Raw genomic sequence first — 16307 nt, 5'->3', positions numbered from 1 at the left:
CCACTCAAACTAGGCATGAGGTGGTATGTGCATCATACAGAGACAGGCCTGCTTTCTACAACCCTCCTGCCCCCAACAACTAGCCTCAGCAATTCCCAAAATCAAATCCACTTTCCAGGGGCCTCCTCTCCTGTTTGTGCTTTGCCAACATCCAACTGCTGTGACTGGCTAGCCTCCTCTGGGGTAGAAAAGAGCTCCTGGCTGCATTCATCTCTGACCTCCTGTGATGGGTTTGATCACAGAGACCCCCTTGGGACTGTCACCTGGGGTACTGAGACTACCTCTGAGCCCATTTTCTCTGCCAGTCTGGGCCTCCAGAACCCTGCCTTGTTGAGCCAGACACGCCAGTCTGCTCCAACACAGACCCAGGGTCTGAACCATGCCCCCAAAGCTGCAGACGTAACTGAAAACAACATAAGAAGTGCTCCTGTCTCCAGCAGCCAGACACCCAGCTCACAATGGGATCCAAACACCAAATAAATCTGTTTTACTCTGTAGAAAGCTTATACAAGGTAAACTCATAAATTGTGCACCCTCTATAACACTGATAGAGAGACATGCACAACTGTTTGCTCCCCCAGGTATTAATAACTCTGGGTTAATTAATAAACAAAAAGTAATTTTATTAAATATAAAAAATAGGATTTAAGTGGTTCCAAGTAATAACAGACAGAACAAAGTAAGTTACCAAGTAAAATAAAGCAAAACATGCAAGTCTAAGCCTAATACATTTAAGAAACTGATTACAGATGAAATCTCACCCCCAGAGATGTTCCAATAAGCTTCTTTCACAGACTAGACTCCTTCCTAGTCTGGATCCAGCAATCACTCACAGCCCTGTAGTTACTGTCCTTTGTTCCAGTATCTTTCAGGCATCTCTTTGGAGTACAGAGGCTATCTTCTGAGCCAGCTGAAGATCAAATGGAGAGGCTTCCAGGGCCTTTTATATTCTCTCTCTTGTGAGCGGAAACCCCTTTGTTCTCCTGTGCAAAGTCACAGCAACAAGATGAAGTTTGTAGGCACCAGGCGAGTCACATGTCCATGAATGATTCAGCTTTTTGCAGGCCGATGCCATTGTTTACATGTTAGTTTGAACATTCCCAGGAAAGCTCAGATGTGGATTGGCATCTCCCAAAGTCCATTGTCAGTTAAATGTTTCTTGACTGGGCACTTACTGAGAATAGTCCCTTCTCAAGAAGCTGACCAGATGCTTCACTGAGGCTACTTAGAATCAAACATGTTGGGATACAAGTACATAGCCAATATTCATAACCTCAAATACAAAAATGATACGCACATACAGACAGCAAAATCATTACCAGCAAACTACAACCTTTCCATAGACACCCCACTTGACCTCCTCTTTACAAGGCCTGGTGCAACCATAGGACCCTGGTTGCAACAATGATCTATACGGTCACAGTTTATGTCAATAACGTCACACCCTCCTCCTGAACCTACTGCCAGAGTCTTGGACACTGTTCAGGGTAAAGGCAGTATATGTAAAATCCCTGTTTGTCTCTGGTCACACACCCTTCCAGTACCTTTAAACCCTATGATGTTATTCATAGGTGTCCTAGCAAGATTCTGGGTTCCTGGTCTCTGGGTGCCTGAAAACATGTTGGGGTGCAGTATTGCTAACCGTATGCAGACAGCAACATTGGTTAAACATTGGTAGGTGTCTTGGCATTTAGCCACCAATGCCATGAGGTGGCGTGCCTCAGTTTCCCTTCCACACAGCAGTGTAGGCCCGTTATGCTTTTGCTGCTGTGCAAGCTTATAGCCTGTTTACAGGCATAAGCTGAAAAGCAATATGCTTGTGGGACTGTTTCGTCACCATCCCTAGCATGTACAAAAGTTTTTTCCACAAATCAGGTGTGTCACACATCTTTAAAGGGTTTACCATTAGCATTAACTCCTTTGTCTTGACCCATAGACGAAGTAGCAAAAGACACAGGATCAACAGCCAGCTTATGACAGACAGATTCCATTCACACAGCCTAGCTTGCCCAGTGTTTAGTGCATTTCCTAATCCCTTTGTGTACCGTGGTAGGTGCTCAGATACAGATTCTTCTGCCTCTCTGGAGAAGGCTCTCAATTCAGGCATGTGTTTGAGGTTTTGGTAAGGAAAGAGTGCACCATAACCATGCCTGCCCTCAGCCTCTCCCTTTGGAATTTCTTTGCATTGAGCCCCCCCTTGTGAAGCTTTCCAAATGCAAAGTTGTTCTTCCCCCAGCCTTGAAGAGAGAGTGTTATCGTTTACAAGGGTAGCAGGAATAACATTCTTTAATGGAGTGCTGTGGATTGGTAAGGTCCCCTCAGCTACCCCACTCTCTGTTCCCAACAGGTCAGCTGGGTGGACTCTCCCCTCCAGGAAATCTGACCCCCAGTCTTCCCTTAAAACCTGATCCACGAGTGAGGGGTCTGGCATTTTAGATGCAGAATCTTCACCCTCCTTCTGGGGAAAAGCCTCCCTACAAAAGGTGGGCAGACCCTCCTATCACCCCTCAGGTTCCACCTGGACTTCCCTCTCTGGACTCCCCTCTGGGTCAGAGACTCCTGTGTCCCCCAAAAGGGAAGGTGACCCTGGTCCAGCTGTGGGCTCACAGCTACCAGCTATGACAGACCCTTCACTGGCCAGTAAAAATGCCCCCTCCTCCTCCTTTCCACTCAGGTTGGGCTTGCTTCCAGCTACAGAGTCCTTGGGGTTTGTTCCCACTGCAGCGGTCACCAGGGCCCCAACTTCCATCTTTGGGATACATGTCTCTGAGCACCCCAGGGCAGGACCTGTCCCCTCCTGACCTGCAACTTCCTGGCAGTCAGCAGCTTGGATGGCCTCCCTGTTACAAGGTGGAACATTCCTCTCCCCCGGGAGATAACAGGACAGGAGCTGACTCTATCCAGCCCCTCCCACGGGGACTTGCCTTGAGCCTTGGGGCTACAGGAACTGCTTTCGATTGCCCCTTCCCCCAAAGCTGCATTTGCACTTACAGAGGAATTAAAGAGACACTCTCTTATTATGTAAAAAGAAAAGGAGGACTTGTGGCACCTTAGAGACTAACCAATTTATTAGAGCATAAGGTGCCACAAGTCCTCCTTTTCTTTTTGCGAATACAGACTAACACGGCTGCTACTCTGAAACATCTCTTATTATGTGTCACTGCTGCAACAGTCAGTTCAGCCTGCAAATCATCAGTTTCCATGTGTACTTTAGCTAAAGGTGCAAAGACTTTGTAATCTCCCAGCAGTTCTAATTCTGCCATTTTCCCTGGTAACAAATCCTTCTTCTGGATTAGGTCCCTCCTGACAACAGAAATCTCTGCACCAGCGTCTCTCCATCCTTGGAGTACTTTGCCATTAAGTTTAACATCATGCATATTCTCACTGCTTGGTTGTGTAGAAGCAACCTTTACAAATCCTGTGCGGAAAAAGGCAGCACTCTGGGAGACCCCTGTGCTCTGAGAAACAGCAGCTTCATGTGTTTCCTGCTGCCTGTTACCACTCAGCCAAGGACATTTATTTCTCAGGTGCTCAATGGACTTACAATGATAGCACCTCTTGGGCTCCTCCGCTTGTACAGGAGGTCAGGGACGAGTAACAGGGGAACGGGGAGGTGAATGGCCAGCCTCTTTTCCCCAGGAGTAAAACAGTGATTCAGCTTTCCCGCAACCCTGTACCCCTCTGCCAGTGGTTTGTGTTTAATTGCAGCTTGTGACTGCTCGGAAGAGTCTGCAAACCCAGCAAACTCTGCTTTCCCTCAACCTTGGGTAGTAAGATGAGGCCCTGAAACATAAATCCTTCTATCAGAGGCCCGGTATGAAGCCTAAGACCTGAACTAAAGTAATGGTCAAGACTTTGTTAACATAAAGCAAAGTTAAGCTGTGAGCCAGAGGTAGGCCCTGCTCACAGAAGCTGGCAAGGAAAGGGCTGATGTTGCAAAAATATACATACTGAAAAGGTACTGGACACTCGAGATATAAACATATTCTAGGATGGTACTAGAACACTCCGATACTCGCACATTCCACGCAGACAACAAGGAACAGGTTGACTCATTCTAAAGACAGGGGCAAAAGGGTACTATGATGGATAGAGTTGTTTTGTTCAAACTAACATGTACAGGGTGAGAAGCGGCACCTTACTGCGTAGAGAGGTTGTACCTCAATGTGTCAGGAGTGATGTGTAACTTGTTTGTACCCGTGTATAAGAATGCATCCCTGAGTGGATGTCTTTGTCCAGCCTAGGGGGCAGTGGAGAGTCCCACCACTGACTGAACTGCGTCCATTGTCAGGGAGCACATATTCGTAGTATTTCCTGTAGAGTCTGTGGGAAACTATTACTGTGCTTCGTTTGACAATAAACCTGGCCGGGTGCCTTTGTACCTTATTGGAGTCTGTGGTCATTGGGGGTTCTCTTGCAGTCTGCTGTGTCAGCTATCTGTGTAGAGCTGGGGCAGCACACAGAGGGAACACACGCACACAGCTGACTGTTACCAACACTGAACAGAGCAGAGCACCACACCGGTGATGTCTGACAACACCCTGTACCCCTCTGCCAGTGGTTTATGTTTAATTGCAGCTTGTGCCTGCTCATAAGAGTCTGCAAACTCAGCCAATCCACCCACTGCATCCACCTTTTTGTCCCACAAATACTGTTTTACATCATCACTGCACATATTCAGGAATTGTTCCTGAGTAACCAAATCACACATTCCTTCAAAACTTGTAATGCCTTTTCCCCTCATCCACTTGTCTAACAAATCTCTCATTTCATTTACATAAGCCACATTACTCAATCTAGATCCCCTTTTAAGACTCCTGAATTTAACCCTGTAGGTTTCAGGTGTAATCTGAAACTGTTTTAAAACCAGTTCCTTAAATTTAAATTTACCATAGTTTGAAGCATCATCCATTGGCATCTTATTGAATATGTCCAGAACTCTCCCAGTCAATTTTGCTACTAATGTGGTCATCTTTTGATCTTCAGGAATTGCATGGAGGGTGCACAGTCTCTCAAAGGTGATGAAATATTCAGCAATATCACTGGATTCATCATACTGTGGACATAACTGTTCCCATTTGTGGATTTTTGGGAAATGGAGCCAGCTGCTGAAGGGTTTTGTCCCTTTCACACCATGACAGTCAGTTCATGCTTCTGGGCCTCAATCTGGGCCTGTATTTCTCTGTCTTTTAACTCCAGGGCTAGCCACCTCTCTCTTTTCTTCTCCTGCTGAGCATCTTGCTGTGCTAGCCTCTGGGCTTCAATCTCTTTGTCTTTTAACTCCAGGGCTAACCTCTGGGTTTCCATGGCTCTTTTGTGAGCAGCGTCCTCCCTGGTTGCCACTGCTTCTTTGAGCTTCATTTGAAACTCACTGTTCTTTGCCTTCTCTTTTGCTTCAGTATGGCCAGCTATCGTTTTGTAGTTGCCTCACTGGTAATCATTTTCCTGCTTTGTTGTGTTAATTCCCTCACCCGAAATAAACAAACAGAAAATAACAAACCAGTAACCACTTTGTTTGTTCCCCAGCCATCACACTTAAAACTCCCTACCAGTGTCTCAAAGCAATCAGCCGTGCACAGATCCTGCTCGACTAAGGCACTGTGACAGGTTTAGTAACAGAGACCCCCTTGGAACTGTCACCTGGTGCACTGAGACTACCAATGAGCCCATTTTCTCTGCCAGTTTGGGCCTCCAGAAGCCTGCCTTGTTGAACCAGACATGCCAGTCTGCTCCAACACAGACCCAGGGTCTGAACTACGTGCCCCAAAGCTGCAGACTTTACTGAAAACAGCTCAAGAAGTGCTTCTGTCTCCAGCACCCAGACAGCAGCACCCAGACCTCCAGCACCCAATGGGATCCAAACCCCAAATAAATCCATTTTACTCTGTATAAAGCTTATACAGGGTAAACTCATAAATTGTCCACCCTCTATAACCCTGATAGAGAGCACAGCTGTTTGCTCCCCCAGGAATTAATTACTTGCTCTGGGTTAATAAAATAACTTTTTGCTTATTCATTAAGTATTCATTAAGTATAAAAAGTAGGATTTAAGTGGTTCCAAGTAATAACAGACAGAACAAAGTAAGTTACCAAGTAAAATAAAGCAAAACACGCAAGTCTAAACCTAATACAGAAGGGAACTAAATGCAGGTAAATCTCACCCTCAGAGATGTTCCAATAAGCTTCTTTCACAGACTAGACTCCTTCCTAGTCTGGGTCCAGCAATCACTCACAGCCCTGTAGTTACTGTCCTTTGTTCCAGTATCTTTCAGGCATCTCTTTGGGGTACAGAGGCTATCTTCTGAGCCAGCTGAAGATCAAATGGAGAGGCTTCCAGGGCCTTTTATATTCTTTCTCTTGAGGGCGGAAACCCCTTGGTTCTCCTGTGCAAAATCACAGCAACAAGATGGAGTCTGTAGCCACCTGGGCAAGTCAAATATCTATGAATGATTCAACATTTTGCAGGCCAATGCCATTGTTTACATGTTAGTTTGAATGTTCCCAGGAATGCTCAGATGTGGATTGGCATCTCCCAAAGTCCATTGTCAGTTAAGTGTTTCTTGACTGGGCACTTACTGAGAATAGTTCTTTCTCAAGAAGCTGACCAAATGCTTCACTGAGGCTACTTAGAATCAAACATATTGGGATACAAGTACATAGCCAATATTCATAACCTCAAATACAAAAATGATACACACATACAGACAGCATAATCATAACCAGCAAACTCAGCCTTTCCATAGACACCCACTTGATCTCTCTGTACAAGACCTGGTGCAACCATAGGAGCATGGTTGCAACAATGATCTATATGGTCACAGTTTATGTCAATAACGTCACACCTCCGAGTCATCCTCTGCCTCTGGGTCCCCCTCTCCCTCCACATCCTCATCCAAGATTTCCTCCTCCTGGCCTGGTCCACACTCAACTCGCATGTGAGCCACTGAAGTATCCACAGTTGTCTTTGCAGTGTAGGTGGGGTCACCACCAAGTATCATGTCCAGCTCTTTGTAGACCTGGCAGCTCGTGGGTGCAGCACCAGAGCGGCAGTTTGCCTCCTGTGCCTTGTAGTAGACATTCCGCAGCTCCTTGACTTTGACCCTGCACTGCAGTGTGTTCCAGTCATGGTCCCTTTCTATCATGCATCGTGAAATCTGTCCATAGGTATCATAATTCCTATGGCTGGAGTGCAGCTGGGACTGGACAGTTTTCTCTTCCCAAATGCTGAGGAGGTGCAGCAGCTCGACATTGCTTCAAGCAGGGAATCGCCTGTTGTGTGGAGCAGGCATGGCTACCTGGAAAGATGTGTTGAGACCACTGCACGTGTCACGGAGTAAACAGGAAGGTGACTTTCAAAATTCCGAAGGAATTTACTGTGTGGGGTTGAGTGGGGCTGGCGGCTAAGACCTGGCAGGCAGCAGTGCACCATTAAAAATAGGCTTGCGTGCCATCTTTGGCACGCGTGCCATAGGTTGCCGACACCTGTTCTAGAGACTGAGGGCCAAATTCTGCTCTCAGTTCTTCCAGTGTAAACCTGGAGTAACGCCACTGAAACAAACTTGCTTTGTATTTACTCTAGTGTAAACAGGAGAAGAATTTGGCCACTGTGTGTAGTCTGTTGCTGCTGGGACTTGAACCAAGGACTATCAAAGTGAAAAGCCGTAGATCTACTGCTTGAGCTAAAGATGTACTACCAGCAGCTGTTTGTCTTTTTGTTGTCTTGGAGGCTTGCAAAATGGATACAAACACCACTGTGTCTATTATTCTTATATGGACTGTAGCTGGCTCCCTGCTGCAAGTGGCTGTTCTTGACCAAGAGTCATAGGCATTCATAGCTGGTGGGGTTAGTGGCAATATGGTCTGACCAAGAAAGAATAAATAATGGGACAAACATTTGAGTCAGGAGTATGGATGGATACACTTGTTTAGCATAAATTTGAATTCACTCTGCCATTGTGAGTTCAAAGGTTTGACTTGAATTCAAACATTATTGGGCTCATCTGCTTAGGAAAGAAGGGAAGAGAAGGGTTAAGTTTCCACCCTCAGTTCTTTTCGATATCCGGGCTCCTGCTAAATCCCATGTTGTTTTCCTCTTTATCAACACCAAATTTCAGCCTTTCTTCACTGTCCCAATTTCTATAACCAGGGCATGGAAAAAGCGTATCTCTTACCTTGATTTACATAAACCTCTTTCTGGCACTCTTGTCATATTTTCCCTCTAGTTTTTTAGATTCCCTGCCCTGAAGGATTTGCATTTTGTTTTTCTGAGAGTGCAAGCATGCAACACAACAGCCCTCGAATACCAGTCAGTATAGAAATATTTAGTAAAAAAACACTAACAGTAGTTTATCCCAGTCCCTGATGATAAAAATCATCTTCCTGTTCCATCACTCTGATTACATCATAGAATCATAGAATATCAGGGTTGGAAGGGACCCCAGAAGGTCATCTAGTCCAACCCCCTGCTCGAAGCAGGACCAATTCCCAGTTAAATCATCCCAGCCAGGGCTTTGTCAAGCCTGACCTTAAAAACCTCTAAGGAAGGAGATTCTACCACCTCCCTAGGTAAAGCATTCCAGTGTTTCACCACCCTCATAGTGAAAAAGTTTTTCCTAATATCTAATCTAAACCTCCCCCACTGCAACTTGAGACCATTACTCCTCGTTCTGTCATCTGCTACCATTGAGAACAGTCTAGAGCCATCCTCTTTGGAACCCCCTTTCAGGTAGTTGAAAGCAGCTATCAAATCCCCCCTCATTCTTCTCTTCTGCAGACTAAACAATCCCAGCTCCCTCAGCCTCTCCTCATAAGTCATGTGTTCTAGACCCCTAATCATTTTTGTTGCCCTTCGCTGGACTCTCTCCAATTTATCCACATCCTTCTTGTAGTGTGGGGCCCAAAACTGGACACAGTACTCCAGATGAGGCCTCACCAATGTCGAATAGAGGGGAACGATCACGTCCCTCGATCTGCTCGCTATGCCCCTACTTATACATCCCAAAATGCCATTGGCCTTCTTGGCAACAAGGGCACACTGCTGACTCATATCCAGCTTCTCATCCACTGTCACCCCTAGGCCCTTTTCCGCAGAACTGCTGCCTAGCCAATCGGCCCCTAGTCTGTAGCGGTGCATTGGATTCTTCCGTCCTAAGTGCAGGACCCTGCACTTATCCTTATTGAACCTCATCAGATTTCTTTTGGCCCAATCCTCCAATTTGTCTAGGTCCTTCTGTATCCTATCCCTCCCCTCCAGCGTATCTACCACTCCTCCCAGTTTAGTATCATCTGCAAATTTGCTGAGAGTGCAATCTACACCATCCTCCAGATCATTTATGAAGATATTGAACAAAACCGGCCCCAGGACCGACCTTTGGGGCACTCCACTTGACACTGGCTGCAAACTAGACATGGAGCCATTGATCACTACCCATTGAGCCCGACAATCTAGCCAGCTTTCTACCCACCTTATAGTACATTCATGCAGCCCATACTTCCTTAACTTGCTGACAAGAATACTGTGGGAGACCGTGTCAAAAGCTTTGCTAAAGTCAATAAACAATACATCCACTGCTTTCCCTTCATCCACAGAACCAGTAATCTCATCATAAAAGGCAATTAGATTAGTCAGGCATGACCTTCCCTTGGTGAATCCATGCTGGATCATTTGGAAAGGTTTATTGGTTTCCTTCCTCTTGCCATATCATATTCGGGCTCTTAGTCCCTGGCACCTGGAGACCCTACACAATCTTCCTTCTGCCTACATTAGGGTCTCACTTTATTTTGTCCTCACCAACAAGGCTCTACATAATCTTGCTCTTGCTTTAATCTCCAATTTCATTTTCTTCTATTCCACTCAGTTCCTATGTTTCTCCCAATCTCTCAATTTTCCTGTTCCCTTTCTCTCCTTCTCAGCTTCCCATTTTTTACTATGCTGCTTCCTAGACTTGGAACAATCACATATGTTCTGTCCATAAAAACTCTCTCTCTCTGCCTTTCGAAACCATTCCATTCAAGAATCCTTCCTCCCTTCTCCTTCTCACTCATAGTCTCTCTGTGCACGCTATTCCCTGCTATATTGTCCCATCTTTCGTTTTGTTCATCTCTTTTGCACTATAGGCTCTGAGGCAGGGAACATGGTTTATTCAGCAATTGTAAAGTAAACATGTAAACCTTGTACATGTTTGGTACTAGGAGTGCTTTTAAATAAATAAAAAATAATAATACAAAGAGAAAATAATGCTTAATGTTCTAAAGAGATGATGTGGGCACTGGACCAATGTTTAGTCTTATTTTGTGCAAGCTGGTAATGAGAATGATCATAAAGCAAGAAAGAAAAATGTTAAGGGATTGATACCTCCCTGATGGGATAGGTTGCACCTTCTTTCCCAGTGTGGGCAGGCAGCTATGCCTAGGGAGATTCATAATTTGTGGAGTGTAGGTGATGTTTTTACCTTCACCCATTGCAGGGGTTCTGCTAGGGATAGCTGATTTAATTTGTGATCAGAACTTCATAGGAGCCCCACTAGTACCTGCTGCTTAGGGGATGCTCTGAATTAGTACAGATCTTTGTGGGTGCCTTTCAATGGGACAATCCCACTGGGTGAACTTTCCACTGGCACAGGTTGCAGCCTTGGCTAGGTATTCTAGGTCTCACTCAAGCCAGTGGATTTGAAATCTTTTTTTAGGACATCAAGAAAAGGAACAGACTTTATATGTACACAAGCATATACATAGAACCAGTTACATCTGATCAACATCCGATGAAGTGAGCTGTAGCTCACGAAAGCTTATGCTCAAATAAATTGGTTAGTCTCTAAGGTGCCACAAGTACTCCTTTTCTTGTTACACCTGTGTAAATCATTATCGCTCTGACTGCAGTGGAGTCACTAGGTTAACATTTGTGTAAATGAGATCAGAATCTGGTCCATACACTAACTGTTTTATGTCTTGTATGGAATAGATGTGTGTGTTATCAGAGTTGCTATGCTTCTGTGCTTGTTTGCATACAGACAGTAAGGGTATGTCTACACTACGAAATTAGGTCGAATTTATAGAAGTTGGTTTTTTAGAAATCGGTTTTATATATTCGAGTGTGTGTGTCCCCACAGAAAATGCTCTAAGTGCATTAAGTGCATTAACTCGGCGAAGCGCTTCCACAGTACCGAGGCAAGCGTCGACTTCCGGAGCGTTGCACTGTGGGTAGCTATCCCACAGTTCCCGCAGTCTCCGCTGCCCATTGGAATTCTGGGTTGAGATCCCAATGCCTGATGGGGCTAAAACATTGTCGCGGGTGGTTCTGGGTACATATCGTCAGGCCCCCGTTCCCTCCCTCCCCCCGTGAAAGCAAGGGCAGACAATCGTTTCGCGCCTTTTTTCCTGAGTTACCTGTGCAGACGCCATACCACGGCAAGCATGGAGCCCGCTCAGGTAACCGTCACCCTATGTCTCCTGGGTGCTGGCAGACGCGGTACGGCTTTGCTGCACAGTAGCAGCAACCCATTGCCTTCTGGCAGCAGACGGTGCAATACGACTGGTAGTCATCCTCGTCGTGTCCGAGGTGCTCCTGGCCACGTCGGCTGGGAGCGCCTGGGCAGACATGGGCGCAGGGACTAAATTTGGAGTGACTTGACCAGGTCATTCTCTTTAGTTCTGCAGTCCTATTGAACCGTCTTATGGTGAGCGGGCAGGCGATATGGACTGCTAGCAGTCGTACTGTACCATCTTCTGCCAGGCAGGCAAGAGATGAGGATTGCTAGCAGTCGTATTGTACCATCTTATGCCAGGCAGGCAAGAGATGAAGATGGCTAGCAGTCGTACTGTACCATCTTCTGCCAAGCAGCCATGAGATGTGGATGGCATGCAGTCCTTCTGCACCGTCTGCTGCCAGCCAAAGATGTAAAAGATAGATGGAGTGGGTCAGAACAAGAAATAGACCAGATTTGTTTTGTACTCATTTGCCTCCTCCCCTGTCTAGATCACACTGCAGTCACTCACAGAGAAGGTGCAGCGAGGTAAATCTAGCCATGTATCAATCAGAGGCCAGGCTAACCTCCTTGTTCCAATAACAACGATAACTTAGGTGCACCATTTCTTATTGGAACCCTCCGTGCAGTCCTGCCTGAAATACTCCTTGATGTACAGGCACACCCTTTGTTGATTTTAGCTCCCTGAAGCCAACCCTGTAAGCCGTGTCGTCAGTCGCCCCTCCCTCCGTCAGAGCAACGGCAGACAATCGTTCCGCGCCTTTTTTCTGTGCGGACGCCATACCTAGGCAAGCATGGAGGCCACTGAGCTCATTTTGGCAATTAGGAGCACATTAAACACCACACGCATTATCCAGCAGTATATGCAGCACCAGAACATGGCAACGCGATACCGGGCGAGGAGGCGACGTCAGCGCGGTCCCGTGAGTGATCAGGACATGGACACAGATTTCTCTGAAAGCATGGGCCCTGACAATGCATGCATCATGGTGCTAATGGGGCAGGTTCATGCTGTGGAACGCCGATTCTGGGCTCGGGAAACAAGCACAGACTGGTGGGACCGCATAGTGTTGCAGGTCTGGGACGATTCCCAGTGGCTGCGAAACTTTCGCATGCGTAAGGGCACTTTCATGGAACTTTGTGACTTGCTTTCCCCTGCCCTGAAGCGCATGAATACCAGGATGAGAGCAGCCCTCACAGTTGAGAAGCGAGTGGCGATAGCCCTGTGGAAGCTTGCAACGCCAGACAGCTACCGGTCAGTTGGGAATCAATTTGGAGTGGGCAAATCTACTGTGGGGGCTGCTGTTATGCAAGTAGCTCACGCAATCAAAGATCTGCTGATATCAAGGGTAGTGACCCTGGGAAATGTGCAGGTCATAGTGGATGGCTTTGCTGCAATGGGATTCCCTAACTGTGGTGGGGCTAGAGACGGAACCCATATCCCTATCTTGGCACCGGAGCACCAAGCCGCCGAGTACATAAACCGCAAGGGGTACTTTTCGATAGTGCTGCAAGCTCTGGTGGATCACAAGGGACGTTTCACCAACATCAACGTGGGATGGCCGGGAAAGGTGCATGATGCTCGCATCTTCAGGAACTCTGGTCTGTTTCAAAAGCTGCAGGAAGGGACTTTATTCCCAGACCAGAAAATTACTGTTGGGGATGTTGAAATGCCTATATGTATCCTTGGGGACCCAGCCTACCCCTTAATGCCATGGCTCATGAAGCCGTACACAGGCAGCCTGGACAGTAGTCAGGAGCTGTTCAACTACAGGCTGAGCAAGTGCAGAATGGTGGTAGAATGTGCATTTGGACGTTTAAAGGCGCGCTGGCGCAGTTTACTGACTCGCTTAGACCTCAGCGAAACCAATATTCCCACTGTTATTACTGCTTGCTGTGTGCTCCACAATATCTGTGAGAGTAAGGGGGAGACGTTTATGGCGGGGTGGGAGGCTGAGGCAAATCGCCTAGCTGCTGGTTACGCGCAGCCAGACACCAGGGCGGTTAGAAGAGCACAGGAGGGCGTGGTACGCATCAGAGAAGCTTTGAAAACCAGTTTCATGACTGGCCAGGCTACGGTGTGAAAGTTCTGTTTGTTTCTCCTTGATGAAACCCCCCGCCCCTTGGTTCACTCTACTTCCCTGTAAGCTAACCACCCTCCCCTCCTCCCTTTAATCACCGCTTGCAGAGGCAATAAAGTCATTGCTGCTTCACAGTCATGCATTCGTTATTCATTCATCACACAAATAGGGAGATGACTACCAAGGTATCCCAGGAGGGGTGGTGGAGGAGGGAAGGAAAATGCCACACAGCACTTTAAGCACAGCACTTTAAAAGTTTACAACTTTAAAATTTATTGAATGACAGCCTTCTTTTTTTTGGGCAATCCTCTGTGGTGGAGTGGCTGGTTGGCCGGAGGCTCCCCCACCGCGTTCTTGGGCGTCTGGGTGTGGAGGCTATGGAACTTGGGGAGGAGGGCGGTTGGTTACAGAGGGGCAGCAGTGGCAGTCTGTGCTCCAGCTGCCTTTGCTGCAGCTCAACCATACACTGGAGCATACTGGTTTGGTCCTGCAGCAGCCTCAGCATTGAATCCTGCCTCCTCTCATCACGCTGCCGCCACATTTGAGCTTCAGCCCTGTCTTCAGCCCGCCACTTACTCTCTTCAGCCCTCCACCTCTCCTCCCGGTCATTTTGTGCTTTCCTGCACTCTGACATTATTTGCCTCCACGCATTCGTCTGTGCTCTGTCAGTGTGGGAGGACAGCATGAGCTCGGAGAACATTTCATCGCGAGTGCGTTTTTTTTTCTTTCTAAGCTTCACTAGCCTCTGGGAAGGAGAAGATCCTGTGATCATTGAAACACATGCAGCTGGTGGAGAAAAAAAAAGGGACAGCGGTATTTAAAAAGACACATTTTATAAAACAGTCGCTACACTCTTTCAGGGTAAACCTTGCTGTTAACATTACATACATAGCACATGTGCTTTCGTTACAAGGTCGCATTTTGCCTCCTCCCACCGCGTGACTACCCCCTCAACCTTCCCCCCTCCCTGTGGCTAACAGCGGGGAACATTTCTGTTGAGCCACAGGCAAACAGCCCAGCAGGAATGGGCTCCTCTGAGTGTCCCCTGAAGAAAAGCACTCTATTTCAACCAGGTGACCATGAATTATATCTCACTCTCCTGAGGATAACACAGAGAGATAAAGAATGGATTTTGGTTGAATGCCAGCAAACATACACTGCAATGCTTTGTTCTACAGTGATTCCCGAGTACGTGTTACTGGCCTGGAGTGGTAAAGTGTCCTACCATGAAGGACGAAATAAGGCTGCCCTCCCCAGAAACCTTTTGCAAAGGCTTTAGGACTACATCTAGGAGAACCGCAAATGCCAGGGCAAAGTAATCCTTTCACATGCTTGCTTTTAAACCATGTATAGCATTTTAAAAGGTACACTCACCAGAGGTCCCTTCTCCGCCTGCTGGGTCCAGGAGGCAGCCTTGGGTGGGTTTGGGGGGTACTGGCTCCAGGTCTAGGGTGAGAAACAGTTCCTGGCTGTCGGGAAAACCGGTTTCTCCGCTTGCTTGCTGTGAGCTATCTACAACCTCCTCCTCCTCCTCATCTTCTTCGTCCCCAAAACCTGCTTCCGTATTGCCTCCATCTCCATTGAAGGAGTCAAACAACACGGCTGGGGTAGTGGTGGCTGAACCCCCTAAAATGGCATGCAGCTCATCATAGAAGCGGCATGTTTGGGGCTCTGACCCAGAGCGGCTGTTCGCCTCTCTGGTTTTCTGGTAGGCTTGCCTCAGCTCCTTCAGTTTCACGCGGCACTGCTTCGGGTCCCTGTTATGGCCTCTGTCCTTCATGCCCTGGGAGATTTTCACAAAGGTTTTGGCATTTCGAAAACTGGAACGGAGTTCTGATAGCACGGATTCCTCTCCCCAAACAGCGATCAGATCCCGTACCTCCTGTTCGGTCCATGCTGGAGCTCTTTTGCGATTCTGGGACTCCATCATGGTCACCTGTGCTGATGAGCTCTGCATGGTCACCTGCAGCTTGCCACGCTGGCCAAACAGGAAATGAGATTCAAAAGTTTGCGGTTCTTTTCCTGTCTACCTGGCCAGTGCATCTGAGTTGAGAGTGCTGTCCAGAGCGGTCAGAATGGAGCACTCTGGGATAGCTCCCGGAGGCCAATACCATCGAATTGTGTCCACAGTACCCCAAATTCGAGCCGGGAACGTCGATTTAAGCGCTAATCCACTTGTCAGGAGTGGAGTAAGGAAATCGATTTTAAGAGCCCTTTAAGTCGAAATAAAGGGCTTCACTGTGTGGACGGGTGCAGGTTTAAATCGATTTAACGCTGCTAAATTCGACCTAAAGTCCTAGTGTAGACCAGGGCTAAGTATTCTTAGGCTGGTGCTGCTGCTGAAGCAATTTGTTCTGTGATGATGTAAAATGGGCACTTGATGGCAGTATTTCACTTGGATTTGCCTTAACTCTAATAGTTCTGTTAGATCATTGGTTTCTATCATAGCCTTAGGAGACCTCTAGCCATTTCTGGAGGAGCTAGGAAGTAAATATAATTTACACTCAATTCTTGTTTAGCCCACATCATATAATCAAACAATATTCTTCTATACATTTCATTTTCTTGGCTATAGTATTATCCTTCTGTCTTGATCTTTCATTAAACATATCTGCTCAATCACAGGACATTAGTGACTGTGTGCTTGGATAATCTCAATATATGAACTATCCCAGCACAGCTGATAACATGTCTGTGTTAAATTTATTATGACTGGGGTTAGGCTTATTATGTCAGCACTAGC

The 16307-nt window shown here is 46.9% G+C and overlaps 1 protein-coding gene across 1 annotated transcript; it reads right to left on the bottom strand.

Annotated features, from left to right (window-relative positions):
* Nucleotides 1-8042: 8042 nt before the first annotated feature.
* LOC140911949 (uncharacterized) lies at nt 8043-15773 on the bottom strand. The gene is made up of 3 exons (XM_073346111.1): nt 14939-15773; nt 13849-14350; nt 8043-8136 (listed from the first exon to the last, which is right to left on the bottom strand). The coding sequence occupies exons 1-3, from the start codon at nt 15519-15521 to the stop codon at nt 8043-8045; spliced, it is 1179 nt and encodes a 392-aa protein (XP_073202212.1). The 5' UTR covers nt 15522-15773.
* Nucleotides 15774-16307: the final 534 nt, after the last annotated feature.

This window comes from Lepidochelys kempii, chromosome 5 (assembly GCF_965140265.1).
Source record: "Lepidochelys kempii isolate rLepKem1 chromosome 5, rLepKem1.hap2, whole genome shotgun sequence".
Taxonomy (NCBI): Eukaryota; Metazoa; Chordata; order Testudines; family Cheloniidae; genus Lepidochelys; species Lepidochelys kempii.
This window is presented reverse-complemented; position numbering and strand designations above follow the sequence as displayed.